The sequence below is a fragment of the Tiliqua scincoides genome, chromosome 4 (assembly GCF_035046505.1).
Source record: "Tiliqua scincoides isolate rTilSci1 chromosome 4, rTilSci1.hap2, whole genome shotgun sequence".
Lineage (NCBI taxonomy): Eukaryota > Metazoa > Chordata > Lepidosauria > Squamata > Scincidae > Tiliqua > Tiliqua scincoides.
In genome coordinates this window covers 203,437-219,547 of record NC_089824.1, presented here as the reverse complement: position 1 = coordinate 219,547, position 16,111 = coordinate 203,437, and the positions used below count along the sequence as shown (strand labels likewise).

The window sequence follows — 16,111 nt, the reverse complement described above, 5'->3', positions numbered from 1 at the left end:
GGTTCTCTGGAGGTCACGTTAATGCTCAGAGCTGGTTTGGGAAACCCTCGAGCCCTGGCCAGGTGTGCGGTGAGAGCCCCGCCCCACTCCAGGCAGGGGCATGGTTGTGGTGTGGCTTCTGCAGGGTCAGGTCAGGTCGTGGCAGCCAGCGCCACCCCACTCCGTTCTCATCTGCCCGTTGTATGGCCGGCAGTGCTTTAGAAGATGCGCTTGTTCTTTGCTGCTGTGGGTTGGCAAAGGCTCTTACTTGGTCTGTCACCTCAGCCTGACGTCGTCGCGAGGGCCCCTCCTGGGACTGGTTCCTTTGGGACAAGGCCCAGCAAACGCCAAGCGGAAGAAGAGCTGCTGCCTGTGTGGTGCCTTCCCCAAGGCCCTCCTTCACATCCTTGTGGTGGAGCTGCAAGGCCCTGCGTGTTCTGTGCTCTCCGGCTTGGGCGCTGGTGGGCAAGAGCCGGGCCTGGACACCCAAAGAGCCCAGCTTCACTCCGCCGCTCGTTCTCTGTCTCCAATGCGGCATCGGAGCCGGGGATGGACGGACCTGCGGTCCTTTTCTGGACCTAGCCCAGTGCCTGAGTATTAATTGACAGCTGCACATCAGCCATGCCAGGCTTTGCTTGCCGCATGTACCCCTCGCGTTGGCCATCAAGCCCTCGGCACCTTCTCTGACCATCACAATCCAGGCAGCTGGTCTGGAGAGTCTTCCCCTCCGTGTCCTTGGGAGTGTCTGCCTTGCCTTTCCAGTAGTGGGGCTCTTCTCTTGCTCTCCTGGACTGAGAAGCAGCCATTGGTGCCGCCACTGCGGTGGGAATTGTGCTAGAACACCCTCCCCCTGCTCCATCAAGCCTGCAGCCGAGCATGGCCAGCAGAACTTGAAGGCGCAGACGCTCGCATTCTGCTCGTCCTGCAGAAGCCTCCTGGAGCTTCTGCAACCAGCAAGTCTCTTCAGGCCCCAGACACGACCGTCTCATGGTTCTGGGATCGCCCGAGGGCCAGATGAAGAGCTTCCGTGGGCTCCGTCCAGCCTGTGGGCCTTGTGGTCAGCACTCCCCGGGTTATGTGGCACTTCAGGCTCGATGCCACAGCAGCTTTGCACATCCATTTCTTCAGTCAGGAAGCTGTTCTTGCCAGAAGAACTGGCCCTGCTTTGCCAGGTGCTCCGTGGGCAAGAACGTGCCAGTTGGAGGTGTTGGCATTGTCTGGACCAGAGTTCATCGCCATCCTACAGGATCCAGATGGTGTTTTAGGGCACTGCAGAAGAAATGGCCTTGAGGCACAAGGGCTGAGGCAGAGAACTTCCCCTTGGGTGAAGGGGGCCTTTTCAGTCCCGCTGCAGTCAACTCTTTGGAAAAGCTCACCAGACCACATCTGTGGCATGTTCTTTGGGCACACTTGGTTAGCCCCAAAGGCAGGGAGGGCTGCTGCAAGGCGACCACGCACCTCTCCCAAGCTGCACAGAAGGCGACTGTCCAGCCCCCGCTTCCACCCGTTGCTTCTCCCTCTTTGGCTCTCAGCAGAAGTGCAGGACCTTCTGGCAGTGCCTGTGAATGAGGAAGGAGCTGGGTGAGAGGGCAGGAGAGCAGACCGGAGCAGCTCTAACTGGCAGGGGGAAGAGCCCCCCACATCTGCCACTCGCAAGTGGACACGAGCCACACGGGGAAATGGTGACCGCTCCAGAGAGCCCTCTGGGTCACCTCCAAAGCAAAACCTGGTGTCATTTCCCTGTTGACACCAAAGCTGTTTCATGTTCTGCCCCACCACAGGCACCCAAATGTACTGGAGTTTGATGGTCATTGTCACAAGAGCACAAGAGGAGCCCTGCTAGATCAGGCAAAAGAAGGTTCATCTATTCCAACTTCCTGTGTCTTGCAGTGATACACCAGGTGGCGCAGGGAGTACACAAACAAGACAAGAAGCTACCCATATCTTGGGTCAGGAGCCCCAAGGAGAAGGCTGTCCTCAGATGCCTCGGCCCCGGACATAAGGGATTTTGTAGTTCAAGATCAGCACCTTGAATTGTGATCAGAAAGGAACCCACGGCCATCAGAGCAGCAGTTAAATCAGTTAAACTGCCAGCTCCCACAGTTGGATGGGCTGCTTGCACTGATTGCAGGTTGCAGACAGTCTCCAAAGGCAGCACTGCATAAAGTGCCTTGCAATAGACAAATCCAGATGTCATCAATGTCTAGACAGCTATGGTCAGGCCCGATCAACTCAGGAACTACCACAGCAGGTGCATCAGCCTCAGCTGGTCATCCAGGAGATCCCCCAAGCTGCAAGTCTGCTCTTGCAGAGGGCGTGCAACCCTGTTCAGAGCCAGTTGGTGGTCCTGGACTTTCATGGTAGATCTCCAAGCCAGGAAGACCACTCTCCTTTCTGGACTGAATTTAAATTCAGTCTCCAGCTGCCTCCTTGCACCAAAGCAGGAGCAGTTCTACAAGCTGGGATTGTAGGGATTAAATGTGTGAGAGAGCTAGTGTTTTCCCATCAGCACATTGATGGCACCCAGCTCCAAATCCCTGGATGACTTCCCAAGCAGCCTCACATAAATGCTGAAGAACAGGGGCAGGCGCGTGATCCCTGTGGCACTCCACAGGCCCAAGGCCAGGGGCTGCGCAGGAGGCCCCAGCATCGCGTTCTGGATCCTTGGGTCAGGAAAGACTGGTGGTAGCACCCTAGAAAAGTGTCTCCAAGCCCCAGTCCAGCAAGGGGACCCAGAAGGACACCTTGGAAAGCTGCTGAGAGGTCCAGCAGAGATGCTCCCCTGTCCAGGCCCTTGCTTGGGTCATTCAGCTGGGGCAACCAAGGCCGTCTTCGTTCCAGGCCTGAAGCCAGATGAAAAGGGTTCCAGGGCATAAGGTTCATCCTGGAAACTGCAGTTGGGGCACCACCCCCCACTCGAGTGCCATATCCCAAAGCAGGAGTGCGAGCTCTGGTGGTCCATCAGTACCAGATGTCAGCAGGATGCAGCATAACTGGCAGCGGTCCCTGTCGTGGAGGGTTGAGCATCTGGGCTGCCTCTGGGAGTGCAGCAGGAGAGAGAGAGGGATGCAGGTGACAGCTGGGGGGAGGAAGGCTGAGTCCCAAGGACAGGACAGGAAGGAGAATTGTTGTGCCGGGGGATGGGGAAGTAGACCAATGTGTTGGGCTGGAGGCAAGGAGGCAGGCAGGCCGGTGGGGGCAAAGCAGAGCCAGTTCCAAGGGAAAGGCTGAACACCCTGAGAGAGGGGAAGGCAATGCCCTTTGAGCAAGCACAGTGACAAGGCATGGGATGACCACCCAGCCCCGTATAAGCGGGGAAGTTGAGGCCAAGGACTCACCTTCCTTTGCAGCCTCCTGGGGGAAGGATCCTGCCAACACAGATTTTGGCTGAGCTGTGCCAGCCACTTATAACCCCCCCTTGCTGAGGCTGCTGGTTGTCTTCCGAAGGGTGAGCAGCCTTGGAATTGCATAACACCACTGCTAGACAGACCTTGCATGACACCACTGTACTCATTCAGTCCCTGTTGTCACACCCCCTCCCCCAGTGAGGCCCCTTGCAGCTACAGCAAAGGTGGTCCTGCTGTTTCCTCCGCCAACCCATATGGAGCTCCCCCCATGGAACAAGACGGAGGAGGACATAAGAACAGCCCCACTGGATCAGGCCATAGGCCCATCTAGTCCAGCTTCCTGTATCTCACAGCGGCCCACCAAATGCCCCAGGGAGCACACAAGACAGCAAGAGACCTCACCCTTGCATCTGGCATAGCCCATTCCTAAAATCAGGAGGTTGCACATACACATCATGGCTTGTAACCCAGAATGGATTTTTCCTCCAGAAACTTGTCCAATCCCCTTTTAAAGGCATCCAGGCCAGACGCCATCACCACGTCCTGTGGCAAGGAGTTCCACAGACCAACCACACGCTGAGTAAAGAAATATTTTCTTTTGTCTGTTCTAACCCTCCCAACGCTCAATTTTAGTGGATGTCCCCTGGTTCTGGTGTTATGTGAGAGTGTAAAGAGCATCTCCCTATCCACTCTGTCCATCCCCTGCATAATTTTGTATGTCTCAATCATGTCCCCCCTCAGGCGTCTCTTTTCTAGGCTGAAGAGGCCCAAACGCCGTAGCCTTTCCTCATAAGGAAGGTGCCCCAGCCCTGTAATCATCTTAGTCGCTCTCTTTTGCACCTTTTCCATTTCCACTATGTTCTTTTTGAGATGTGGCGACCAGAACTGGACACAATACTCCAGGTGTGGCCTTACCATTGATTTGTACAACGGCATTATATTAGCCATTTTGTTCTCAATATCTTTTCTAATGATCCCAAGCATAGAATTGGCCTTCTTTACTGCCGCCACACATTGGGTCGACACTTTCATCGACCTGTCCACCACCACCCCAAGATCTCTCTCCTGATCTGTCACAGACAGCTCAGAACCCATCAGCCTATATGTGAAGTTTTGATTTTTTGCCCCAATGTGCATGACCTTACACTTGAAGCGCATCTACCATTTTGCTGCCCATTCTGCCAGTCTGGAGAGATCCTTCTGGAGCTCCTCACAATCACTTCTGGTCTTCACCACTCGGAAAGGTTTGGTGTCGTCCGCAAACTTAGCCACCTCACTGCTCAACCCTGTCTCCAGGTCATTTATGAAGAGGTTGAAGAGCACTGGTCCCAGGTCAGATCCTTGGGGCACACCGCTTTTCACCTCTCTCCACTGTGAAAATTGCCCATTGACACCCACTCTCTGTTTCCTGGCCTTCAACCAGTTCTCAATCCATGAGAGGACCTGTCCTCTAATTCCCTGACTGGAGTTTTTTCAGTAGCCTTTGGTGAGGGACTGCGTCAAACGCCTTCTGAAAGTCCAGATATATAATGTCCACGGGTTCTCCCACATCCACTTGCCTGTTGACCTTTTCAAAGAATTCTATAAGGTTTGTGAGGCAAGACTTACCATTACATAAGCCAGGACAGGAGGCCTTCAGGAAGATGAGAGGTGGGCTCGTCACCAGATGTGACAGCATCTGGCCTGGACGCCTTTAAAAGGGGATTGGACAAGTTTCTGGAGGAAAAATCCATTACGGGTTACAAGCCATGATGTGTATGCGCAACCTCCTGATTTTAGAAATGGGCTATGTCAGATGCAAGAGAGGGCACCAGGATGCGGGTCTCTTGTTGTCTGGTGTGCTCCCTGGGGCATTTGGTGGGCTGCTGTGAGATACAGGAAGCTGGGCTTGAGCAGTGAGAGCAGGGTTGAGCAGTGAAGTGGCTAAGTTTGCAGACGACACCAAACTTTTCCGAGTGGTAAAGACCAGAAGTGATTGTGAGGAGCTCCAGAAGGATCTCTCCAGACTGGCAGAATGGGCAGCAAAATGGCAGATGCGCTTCAATGTCAGTAAGTGTAAAGTCATGCACATTGGGGCAAAAAATCAAAACTTTAGATATAGGCTGATGGGTTCTGAGCTGTCTGTGACAGATCAGGAGAGAGATCTTGGGGTGGTGGTGGACAGGTCGATGAAAGTGTCAACCCAATGTGCGGTGGCAGTGAAGAAGGCCAATTCTATGCTTGGGATCATTAGGAAGGGTATTGAGAACAAAATGGCTAGTATTATAATGCCGTTGTACAAATCGATGGTAAGGCCACACCTGGAGTATTGTGTCCAGTTCTGGTCGCCGCATCTCAAAAAAGACATAGTGGAAATGGAAAAGGTGCAAAAGAGAGCGACTAAGATGATTACGGGGCTGGGGCACCTTCCTTATGAGGAAAGGCTACGGCATTTGGGCCTCTTCAGCCTAGAAAAGAGACACCTGAGGGGGGACATGATTGAGACATACAAAATTATGCAGGGGATGGACAGAGTGGATAGGGAGATGCTCTTTACACTCTCACATAATACCAGAACCAGGGGACATCCACTAAAATTGAGTGTTGGGCGGGTTAGGACAGACAAAAGAAAATATTTCTTTACTCAGCGCGTGGTCGGTCTGTGGAACTCCTTGCCACAGGATGTGGTGCTGGCGTCTAGCCTAGACGCCTTTAAAAGGGGATTGGACGAGTTTCTGGAGGAAAAATCCATTATGGGGTACAAGCCATGATGAGTATGCGCAACCTCCTGATTTTAGGAATGGGTTAAGTCAGAATGCCAGATGTAGGGGAGAGCACCAGGATGAGGTCTCTTGTTATCTGGTATGCTCCCTGGGGCATTTGGTGGGCCGCTGTGAGATACAGGAAGCTGGACTAGATGGGCCTATGGCCTGATCCAGTGGGGCTGTTCTTATGGGCTGGCCATCTTCCAGGACAATGGGATCCAGAGGAGGCCTTTCAGCAGAGGGTGAGCCACAACTGACTTTGATACTGCTGGCTGGCACCACCCCCCCCCCCCATAAGAATTTGCAACCCCCTGCTCAACTCTTCTGGCCTGACCTAGTGAGCCTTGCTGGGCAAGAGTCAAGCAGGCACACAGCTCCACATTCCCGGGATCCTGTCTCCCTCCTCAGGTTGAATGGGCTGAAAGAATCCATCTGTTGGACCAACAGGTGCAGAGGGAATGTTGACTGGTTCAGTTGAGGTAGGGTCCAAGTTGTGATGGAGGCAGACGGGTTTGTCCATGGTCTCCCACAAGTGGCCAAGTTGCTGTCATCCCCCCCCCCCGGGAGCAGGTTCTGCACATCCCAGAACAGCCCAGCTGGATGGCTCTCCTCAAACGATGTGGTGGCAGAGATAAAAGCCACCTTCACTGCCATCATAAGAACACAAGAAGAGCCCCACTGGGTCAGACGAAGGGTCCAGCTTCTTGTGTCTCACAGTGGCCCACCAGAGGCCTCTGGGAACACTCTAGGCAACAAGATCCCTGCATCCTGTTAGCGCTCCCTTGCATCTGGCGGTCGGAGAGTGGCTGCCTCTAAAACCTGGAGGTTGCATACAGTCATTGTGGTTTGTAACCTGTGATGGACGCTTCCACCTTAAATCTGTCGAGTCCCCATTTGGAAGCATCTAGGCCAGGTGCGATTGCCAGGGAGCCACTTTGACTCCAAGGCAGAGCAGAGACAGCTCCCTTAGGAGCTCTCAGCCCTGGCTGTTTCCCCGTTTCGGAAGTCAAGCAGAGCTGCCATGATTTGCCAGGTGGAAGACCACCTGTCAGGGAGGGTGTACCAGGTGCCTGCACTGGGCAGGGGGTTGGACCACCAGCCCCCCACAAGCTAGCAGCCAACACCAGCCCACTGAACCCCTCTGCAAACAAGCAGCCCACAGTCCACCCCCCAAAATAAGGAAGCAGCAGCAATTCATCATCAGTTTTTAAAGTTACCTGAAAGCATTAACTTCAGTGTCGTGCTTTTAAAAGGCTGCGAATGGGTGGCTCCTTTTCTCCAAGTCCAAAGCCTTGTCCTCCACCTCCTCCCCCATGTGATGTACAAGATATCTGTGGCCAGGTTTCCTCAGAAAAGAGCCATAGGATGACATTACCCATGGAGGTAGCATGTTTTCTAGCTCTGAGCTTGCTGGAAAAACAGCTGGCACTGCAAGTGTGCTTGTAGGTGACAAACAAATGTGTGGAAGGTGACAAAAAGAGCAGCTCTTGAGCGCTGAGCTGAAAAAGGAGCCCCCTGATTGGTGATGGCTGCCCACCTGCTGAGTGGTGGACTGTGCGCACGCCCATCTCAGCAGAGTGTGTGGCTCAGGAGATGTGGTCACTGGCTCCTCCTGGAGTGTTGCGAGCCAGTGCCCTTTCTGGGAAAGGACGTCCTGATAGCCACAAAAGCACGTGGACGGGCGCAAGATCCCAGGCCCTGTCCATGGAGACAAGAAGGTTCTGCTTCTTCACAGGAGGGCGCAGTGCATAGGTGGGCTTACTCAGCCAACAATTGAACCCCAGATGCTTCTAGCAAGTTCTCGGGCATTTGGGAGTTATGCAGGTGGGTCTCTGCATCATCCCAGACTGAGCCAATTTTCTTGAGATTCAGAAAAACCCAGACTTGCAGAGCAGACGAGCCAAACTGGCCTTGGGGCACACGGTGTGTTTTCTTCCCTCCCGTGTGCCTTGCTGAGCATGAGGACGTGGTCCTCCCCAGCCCACAGGCCCCAAGGCTGTAGCTCATGGACCTGCTTGCCGTGGCATCTACCTCTGTGAAAGGACTGGCTTCTGCAGGGCCCAGTTCATCATCACCAACCAAATACCTTCAGTCTTGTTGCAGGAGGGCTGAGCACACAGCCCAATCCTAGTAACACCACCCCACGCAGCCATGTCACAGTGTACGCGCTGCATAAGAGCCCCACTGGATCAGGCCAAAGCTCCAGCTTCCTGTAGCTCACAGTGGTGTACCAGATGCCCCAGGGAGCACACAAGACAACCAGAGACCTGCATCCCGGTGCGCTCCCCTGCATCTGGGGACAGGCAGTGGCAGAGATATCCTCAAGGTGAGGGAACCAATGTTCACTTATGCTGGGCTAAGCCTCCACTACCCCAGTGCGGCTCCTCAGATCTATGCCAGCCATTTTTCCTGGTGTAGTTCTGAGAAGAGTATGGTAAGGGAATGGGGGAGGGAACTGGCTAGGATACTGGTACAAGTTGCTGCCACCAATATCCACCCCTCTCCTTCCCCATTCCGCCTTCACCCACCGCGTCCAAATCCAGACTCTCCTTCTCTCCTCCCGTCTGCCCCACGCTGGCTTCCCTGTGGTCCAGCATGCGGCTGGCTGCAGCAGTGGGCAGCCTCCAGCACCACCACTTGTGTGTGCTGCTAGATAGCTACTTGACAGCGGAATGTCTGTTCTGCTGCCATAAAGCCTGGCTCACTTTGGGCCATTTGGCTAACCAGAGACTATCCTAGTGATGTGACTCGACAGACCACCATTCACAGAACGTCAGGTACAGCCTCGCAGCCAAGAAGTCTTTGTGGCCCCCACAAAGAATGTATTGCAATAGTTTGATTTCAGGGTTGCCAATGAATAGTCCTTGGGGGAGAGAGTGCAGCTGGGAGAGAACCCCACCCCGCCTCTGGTCAGACAACCTGCCCAGCCAGCTGCTGTTTTGCTGGATTGAGCTTTGGTTTATTGACGAGGAGGCTGGCAGTTTGGAGTTTCCATTGTGTGGCATAGAGAATTAGAATTGGGTGTTATCAGTGTGCTCGTGCTGTGGGGGCATCCAAGTGCCGGGGGGGCGGGTTGAGCAGTGGTCTTCCACTACCACCTTCTGGAAACTAGTCAGGTAGAAGCAGGGCTACAGAAGCACCATGTTGCTGACCCCCAGTGGCAGACCTAGCAGGGGGCAAGAGGGACAAATGCCTTGGGCACCACTCCTCCAGGGGCACTGCCGTCAGCCTTGCCCCCCCACTGCCCGTTTGTATTTTTTTTTAATGCAGCTCCGCCTGCTTCTTTCACTTGAAAAAGCCAAAAACCAAACTGATGAAGGGGGCGACCCAGAATTGCTGCCAGAGGCAGAATTTGGCACCAGACTGAGCCACCCCCTCCTTTATAGCAAGAGAGGGAAGAGGATCGCCAGAAGCTGCAACTCCCAGTGTGTTGATGCTCTAGGCAGCCCCCTTCTCTCGAGGAGTAGGAAGGGGCAGCCTAGTGACAGCGGCTGGGAGCACCACTCTTAGGGCTGCCCCTCCCTTTTCTTTCAAGGGGAGGAGAGGGGGGTGGCTCCTGCAGCCACTCTGAGCAGTTCTCGACCACGCCTGAGGCCGCCCTCTTCTCCTCCCCTTGAAAAAATAGGGAAGGGAGGAGGGCGGCCCTCAGACATGGCAGAAACCTGGGCGCGTCTCCTGCAATTCGGGGGAGATGTGCGCTGCCTCTCTGGCCCCGATGGAGCCTAAAAGCTCCATTGGAGCGCCTTGGGGCCTCTTGCAGCAGCACCCAGGAGGCAAGCGCCACCTGCCTCCAGGAAGCCACACTCGCCTCTGTTCTGGGTGCCACTTCCAGCAGCCCCAGAACGGAGCCGACAGCCAGTGTCACAGGGACCTGAAAAGGAATGTTAGCTCACTTTTTAGTTGGTTCTGATATATTTGTGTGTGCATGCGTGTGTGTGTGTGCACCCCCCTAACAGCTCCAGCTGCTAATTGCAGTTCTTGCCAAAGGGGGGGGGGCAGACGACTGTCTGAGAACCCAATCTTGTGCATGTCTGCTCAGAAGTACTCTTATTATAGTCAATGGGGCTTATTCCCAGGAAAGTGTGGCTAGGAGTGTAGCCTGAAAACCCAATTCTATGCGTGTGTACTCAGAAGTAAGTCCCAGTATAATCAATGGGGCTTACAACTGTCCATTTCCACTGTGCCAGGGACCTCCACCACTGCCTTTCCCACCGGTGCGACAGCTTGGGGGGGGCATGCACCCCTGGCTCCTCCCTTGGATCTGCCCCTGGTGGAGCCACTGATGACCCCAGAACCAGCCGGTAGCCCTTTTCTGCTCAGTGTTTGGCACCAGGATGGGCGAGGAGTGGGTGGGAAGGCGGACGGCCCTCCTCTCAAGCGCCATATCTGCCTCCTCAGGCCACGGCTGCTGAACACCACCAGGCTGTGTTGGAGCAGAGTCCAGCGGACACTGTTCCGGCTGCCCTGAAAAGGGAAGAGGTGTCAAGGTCCCAGTTCGTAGTGTTGTTGCTGTTGTTATTAATGAGAATGTTTATGACACCCATCACTTGGTTGTCTCGTGCGCACTTGATAGAGGCCCGTTGCTTGTCAAGGGGCCGCTGTGCCGCCTTGTGTTCCAAGCGTGTCCTCTTCTTCTTTTGCAGACTGTGGCTCCCGGATCGTGGCTTCTCCAGGCCGGCTGGTAGGAGGCGGGTCCCAGCGCGCACTGTGCTCCTGGGGAGATGGGGCGGCTGAGCACGGGGCTCTCTGGGCCGAGGGTGGTGCATATCCATGTGTCACGGGGCGGTTTTCAGGCCTTTCTCTTGCATCGCACTGACGGGGTGCCACTTCCCCAGCCCTTGAATTGCCTCTCTTGCTTCCCTGTCCCCTCAGCACCTCTTTCCCGAGGAGGGGGGTGGGCGCCACTCGTGCCACCCGCCTGCAGCCCCTCCCTTGCTTCCTCGGCCCTTTTGGAGCCCTTGTTCCTCCCCACTCCCCCTTGATGTGCCCAGGAGCTGAGCTTTGTCAAGGCACTCCGTGCAGGAGGTGGCAAATGTCTTGAGGTCATAAGGAGGCTACCAGAGCGAATGAGCCCATCACCTCCCCCCCCCCACTCCACCTCTCTCCCCTGCCAGAACGATGAAGGCTGAGAACGAGTGGGATGAACCGTGAGCCTCTCCTGGGCCATTCTCTCTCCCGACTCTTCCTCCCCCCACCGCTCATTCGCTCTCTCTTTCTTTCTCTGCACCCCCCCCCCCAAATCCCACGTTACCCCTTCCAGTCTGGGCCTGCAAAGAAGTCTCTCTACAGGGAATTTGCTGCCATTCCTTCCTCCAAACCTGTTTATGAAATCCAGGTATGCGCTGCATGCATCCTGTGCCAGCCAGTGAGCCAGTGGAGGCAGCTCCATTGGCGGGGCTCTGTCTGTGCCCAGAGGGAAGGAGACTTCCCCATGCTCTGCGGAGGCCAGGAGCGCACAGGCTCTCTGTAGACAAGGCAGTGACGCCCTCGGGCACCCTGAGGCTGCTTCTGCAAAGCTTGGCTGAGTGGGGTGTGCACAGCACTCGGGCACTCCCGCCTGCTCCCTCCTTCCGTCTGCTCCAGGCCTGAGCACTTGTGGGCTCCCCTGCAGGGCAGGCGCAGGTTGTGCAAAGTCTGCCTGATGGACTGTGCCTGTTCCCAGGTTGTCCTGGCAAGCTCTGCAGGAGCCTCTTCTCTGCCAGTGCTCTACATGGGGCCTGCTCTTCTGTGCCAGGTCTTCTTGTGCTTCTGTGGGGGGGGGGAGCAGGGAGAGAGAGAGAGACTGGTTCCCCCCTCCTGGCATCTGATGTGCTGAAGCAACTGCAGCAATACGTGGGCTGCCCTGCTGCTTTCTGCACTTGCTGCTCTTCTTTGCACCTCCTTCCTCCCCTCAGCCCTGGCGTGTCCCTTCCAGAGGGCTTTCACCCACCCCGCTGCACTGAGGTGCGCTGCCTTGCAGCTGGCAGGGGCAGCTCAGCCAGCTCTGTGTAGGACCCTGAGGAAGGGAAAGGGGTGGGCGTGGGTCCCGCGGCAGCCAGGTGTGACTGCTCTGCTGTGCTCTGCTCTGCTCCTCCAGACTCCCGATGGCAGCGATACCTGCAGACCCCTCAATGATGCCAGCAGCTCAGGTGAGTGGCCTGCTGCAGCCTCCCCCTCACAGCTGTTGCTGTCACCAGCCTGAGGGCAGGGAGGCTCCTTCCCCAGGCCCCTGCTTTTCTGTTCCTTTCTAGACTGAACTGCCACCCCAGCAGCAAGGGTGGGGGGGGGGGAGACCCTGGCCCTGCCTCTGGGAGAGGAGTGCTGTGAGCAGGCCTGTGGCGGCAGGGAGGGTGGGGACCAGGGCACCGTGTGTGTGAGAGAGAGATCCTGCCTGAGGAGAGGGCTGGTGTGGAATGGACATGCCCTACCCATGGAGACCATGTGCAGGAAAGAGCTTGCAGTGGGAGAGCTGGCCGGGGCGTAGGAGGAGCACAGTCCAGTTGCAGTTGTGTGCGTTGGGTCATCCTGCCTGTTGTGTGGTTTCAAAGGCCAGGTGGCAGCAGCAGTCGGGGCAGGGTGAGACTTTGCTCCATTCTCTCCCTCTGCGCCACCATCCCGCTGTTTGCCCAATGGCGCGGCTGAAAGGCTAGCCAGGTGGCTGATCTGCTTTGCCCACCCTTTGCTCTTGTGCCAGGAAGCACCCCAGCTTCTTTGGCGTCCCTTCTTGATGCACGACCTGAGGAGTGGAGGGCCAAAGCTCGGTGTGCAGAGCCACCCCATTGGGCCTGCACAAGGGGCCAGGTCTAATCCCTGGCACAGACAGGAGGACTGGCTTAGCAGGCCCTTGACTGCCCCCAAGCTGCCAGGCCAGTGCTGTGGGGTGGGGGCCAGACCCCAGGCAAGCAAAGGAGGCCACTTTGCCTGTTCTGTGCATCTCGTGTGGCCCCCTTCCCACCAGGGGCACAGACCACTTGGGGTCGTGTATGGGAAGGGGGTCTTGCCTGTCCCCTGGGAAGTCCTGGCTGCGGGCCCCTTCTATGCATGATGGTCTCTCTTCCCCCTCCCCCAGCGAGCCAGGAGCCCGACGGGCAACCAGAGGCCCAGGAGCTTCGGGTGACCCACACCCCCTCAACTCCCGGCCTGTCCCCTCGGGAAGAGATGGGGCTCTTCGGCACCAAGAGCAAACTCAGACCTGCCCAGCACAGCCTGGAAACGGCTGTTCCGACATAAGAGGCCGCGCTCTGGGGCACCTGAAGAGCCAAGCTGGGGCGTCAGCCCCACGGACAGCGTGGAGCGGGACCGGCTGCTGCCTCCTGGGTGGACCCCAGACAAAGCAAGTTCTCTGGCAGCTCCGCAAGACTGTGACTCCCTCTCCGTGCCCGCCACACTGTCCTGGGGCAGGATCTGAGCAGGCTCCGCAGCGGTGGTGGTGCAGCAGGAGTGCAGTGGCGTGGTGTGCGTGTGTCTCGCCTGGGAGCGCTGCAGCTGCTTCTTGCCAGGAGCTCCAGCCAGCCTTTTGCCAAACAGGTGTCCTGCCTTGCTCCTGTTTGGGTGGTGGTGTGCAGTGAGTCCTGCGAGGCGCACCCTGGTGGAGTACGGCCACTGCCTCTTCTGTGGGGCAGCAGTGTCCATCCGTGACATTGCCCCCAGGGCATGGGGCAGGCGGGGGGCAGTGTTCACTCATCAGGCCTGTCAGATCAGAACATGGGCAGGAGAGGGGATGCTTGGGAGCTGCTGCCCAGGGGTAGAAACAATAGAGCAGTGTGGGGCAAGAGTAGGGCCAGGTTAGCTGTGTTAGGATGTGGTGATGCAGATAGAAGGTGCAGATAAATGGTGGAAGTGGGGGGCTGGAGTAGTGTCAGGCTAGGGTTGTTGGGACCCAGGTTGGTGGCATGGGGACCAGAGGGGGGTCTTGAGGGAGCAAGGCCTACCCCCTGCCATGCACCTGACAGCCCCCCGTCTCTTCTCTGGCCTCCTAGTCCTCTCCTTGAGGATGGGGCTTTCTGAGACCTGGAATGGTGGCTGGGGGGCTACGTGCGGGCCAGGCAGAGGCCTTGGGGGAGGAATAGCCTGCCGGATCTCCACGGCTGAGCATTGGGGGGCAATCTCCCCCCTCGCCCCCCCTAGCCACCACATCTCCACCAACCTTGCCAGCTTTGTGATTTTAATCAAGGGTTAGCGTTTGCTTTCAATGAACAGCTGGGGGCTGATCAGTCAGGGGGTCAGGACCGACTTGCGGCTTCCCTGGGTGCTGGGCTGCAGCATGCCTGGCTCCTCTCCCAGGGAGAGCAAGACTGCAACTAGTGACATTTGTACAACCAAAGAAATCTATTTTGTGGCTCAAGGACAATAAACTTTTCATTTTAGCAGTGCTGCTGTCTCTGTCTCCTGTTGGGGGAGGGGTGGCTGCTTGCTGCCCGTGAGGCCTCAGGTTCCCACACAGCCTGAGCCTAAGGAGTGCAAATCCCTATGGGAGAAGGCGCCAGCATATGGCAACCTGCCCCAGTCAGTGAGTGCAGGTCTCCACTGGCCGTTCAGACACTACAAGAACAGTGGAACCCGAATTACCCCCGTAAGAAGAGTCCTGCTGGATCAGGCCAAAGGTTCTTCTAGTCCGGCTTCCTGCATCTCACAGTGGCCCACCAGAGGCCTCAGGGAGCACACAAGACAGGAAGAGACCTGCATCCTGGTGCCAGTGCTTTGCATCTGGTCTTCTGAGGTAGCCAATTTCTCAAACCAGGGGGTTGCATGTACTCATCACAGCTCGTAGCCCGTGACTGACTCTTCCGCCATAAATCTGTCCAATCGTCTTTTAAAGGTATCCAGGACAGAATCCATCACCACATCCTGCGGCAAGGAGTTCCGCAGACTAATTACATGCTGGTAAAGAAATATTTTGTCCTAACGCTCCCAACACTCAATTTTAGTGGATGTCCCCTGGTTCTGGTGTTGTGTGAGAGGGAAAAGAGCCTCTCTATCCACTTTCTCCTTCCCATGCATGATTTTGTATCTCAATCATGTCCCCCCTCAGGCACCTCTTTTCTAGGCTGAAGAGGCCCAAACGCCGTAGCCTTTCCTCATAAGGAAGGTGCCCCAGCCCCGTAATCATCTTAGTCGCTCTCTTTTGCACCTTTTCCATTTCCACAATGTCCTTTTTGAGATGTAGTGACCAGAACTGGACACAATACTCCAGGTGTGGCCTTACCACTGATTTGTATGTGAGGCCTCCCTGTGGGGGAGGGGAGGGCCCGCCTGGCCTTTCCGAGGGGGACCCCCCCCCCTTGTGGAGACCTCAGAACTGTTCACCAGAACAAGGGGGGGTTGTGTCACCCAGTTCCCCCTCTTTGGGTTGGCAGCATTTGCCAGTCAGGAGCAGGGGCTGCTAGTAGCAGATCCTCTTGCCTGCTCCTCTGACTCCCAACTGCCTTGTTCCTGGCCTCCAGGTTTATGTAGGGCAGGCCCCTCCCCTTCCCTCCCAGGGATGGTACAAAAAGGGCCTGTCTCTGGGCCTGCCCTCCCCTGGGCTTACCACAACTCCTCCCCTTCCTCTCTGTTTCCCTCCCACCTCCTCTCACCTGGAGCTGCCAGGGTTGTTCCTGAGAGGGCTGGGAAGGCTGCTGCCTCTGCTCTGGCCCAGAAGCCTCCTCCCTGGGTAAGCTGGGCACTCGGGGGAGGAGGGGAACCCCGACATTGTACAAAGGCATTATAATATCAGCCTTCTTACTCCTTTTCTAATGATTCCCAGCGTGCGACTGGCCTTCACCACTGCTGCCCATTGGGTTGACACAGTGAGCTGTTCACCAGCACCCCGAGATCCCTCTCCTGACAGCTCAGAACCCATTAGCCTGTATGTGAAGTTTAGGGTTTTTGCCACCCGCTTTCCTGCTTAGGCAGCTGGGGGGGGGGAGGAAGGTTGCACTCTCCTCCCCAGCATCATAGTCTTGCAGCCCCAGCCTGTGCTGCCCCTTCTGCGTGACCCTCCTGCCATGCACCAAGCGAGTCAGTGCAGGAGCAGTACAGGTATAACCTAATGGTCCACATTTTTTTTTTACCTTCAGTGTT

The 16,111-nt window shown here is 56.3% G+C and overlaps 1 protein-coding gene across 15 annotated transcripts in view; it reads left to right on the top strand.

Moving 5' to 3' along the window:
• SCRIB (scribble planar cell polarity protein) overlaps positions 1 to 14,418 on the top strand; it is a 78,882-nt gene extending 64,464 nt beyond the window's left edge. For 14 of the 15 annotated variants that reach the window (XM_066626474.1, XM_066626477.1, XM_066626473.1 and 11 more), the window contains 4 exons: positions 10,714 to 10,751; positions 11,331 to 11,405; positions 12,147 to 12,198; positions 13,119 to 14,418. In XM_066626474.1, coding sequence (XP_066482571.1) covers positions 10,714 to 10,751; positions 11,331 to 11,405; positions 12,147 to 12,198; positions 13,119 to 13,279 — 326 coding nt within the window. In that variant the 3' untranslated portion in view covers positions 13,280 to 14,418. The remainder of the gene's footprint in view (positions 1 to 10,713; positions 10,752 to 11,330; positions 11,406 to 12,146; positions 12,199 to 13,118) is intronic. The other variant, XM_066626475.1, reaches the window with a different exon arrangement.
• The last annotated feature ends 1,693 nt before the right edge of the window (positions 14,419 to 16,111 follow it).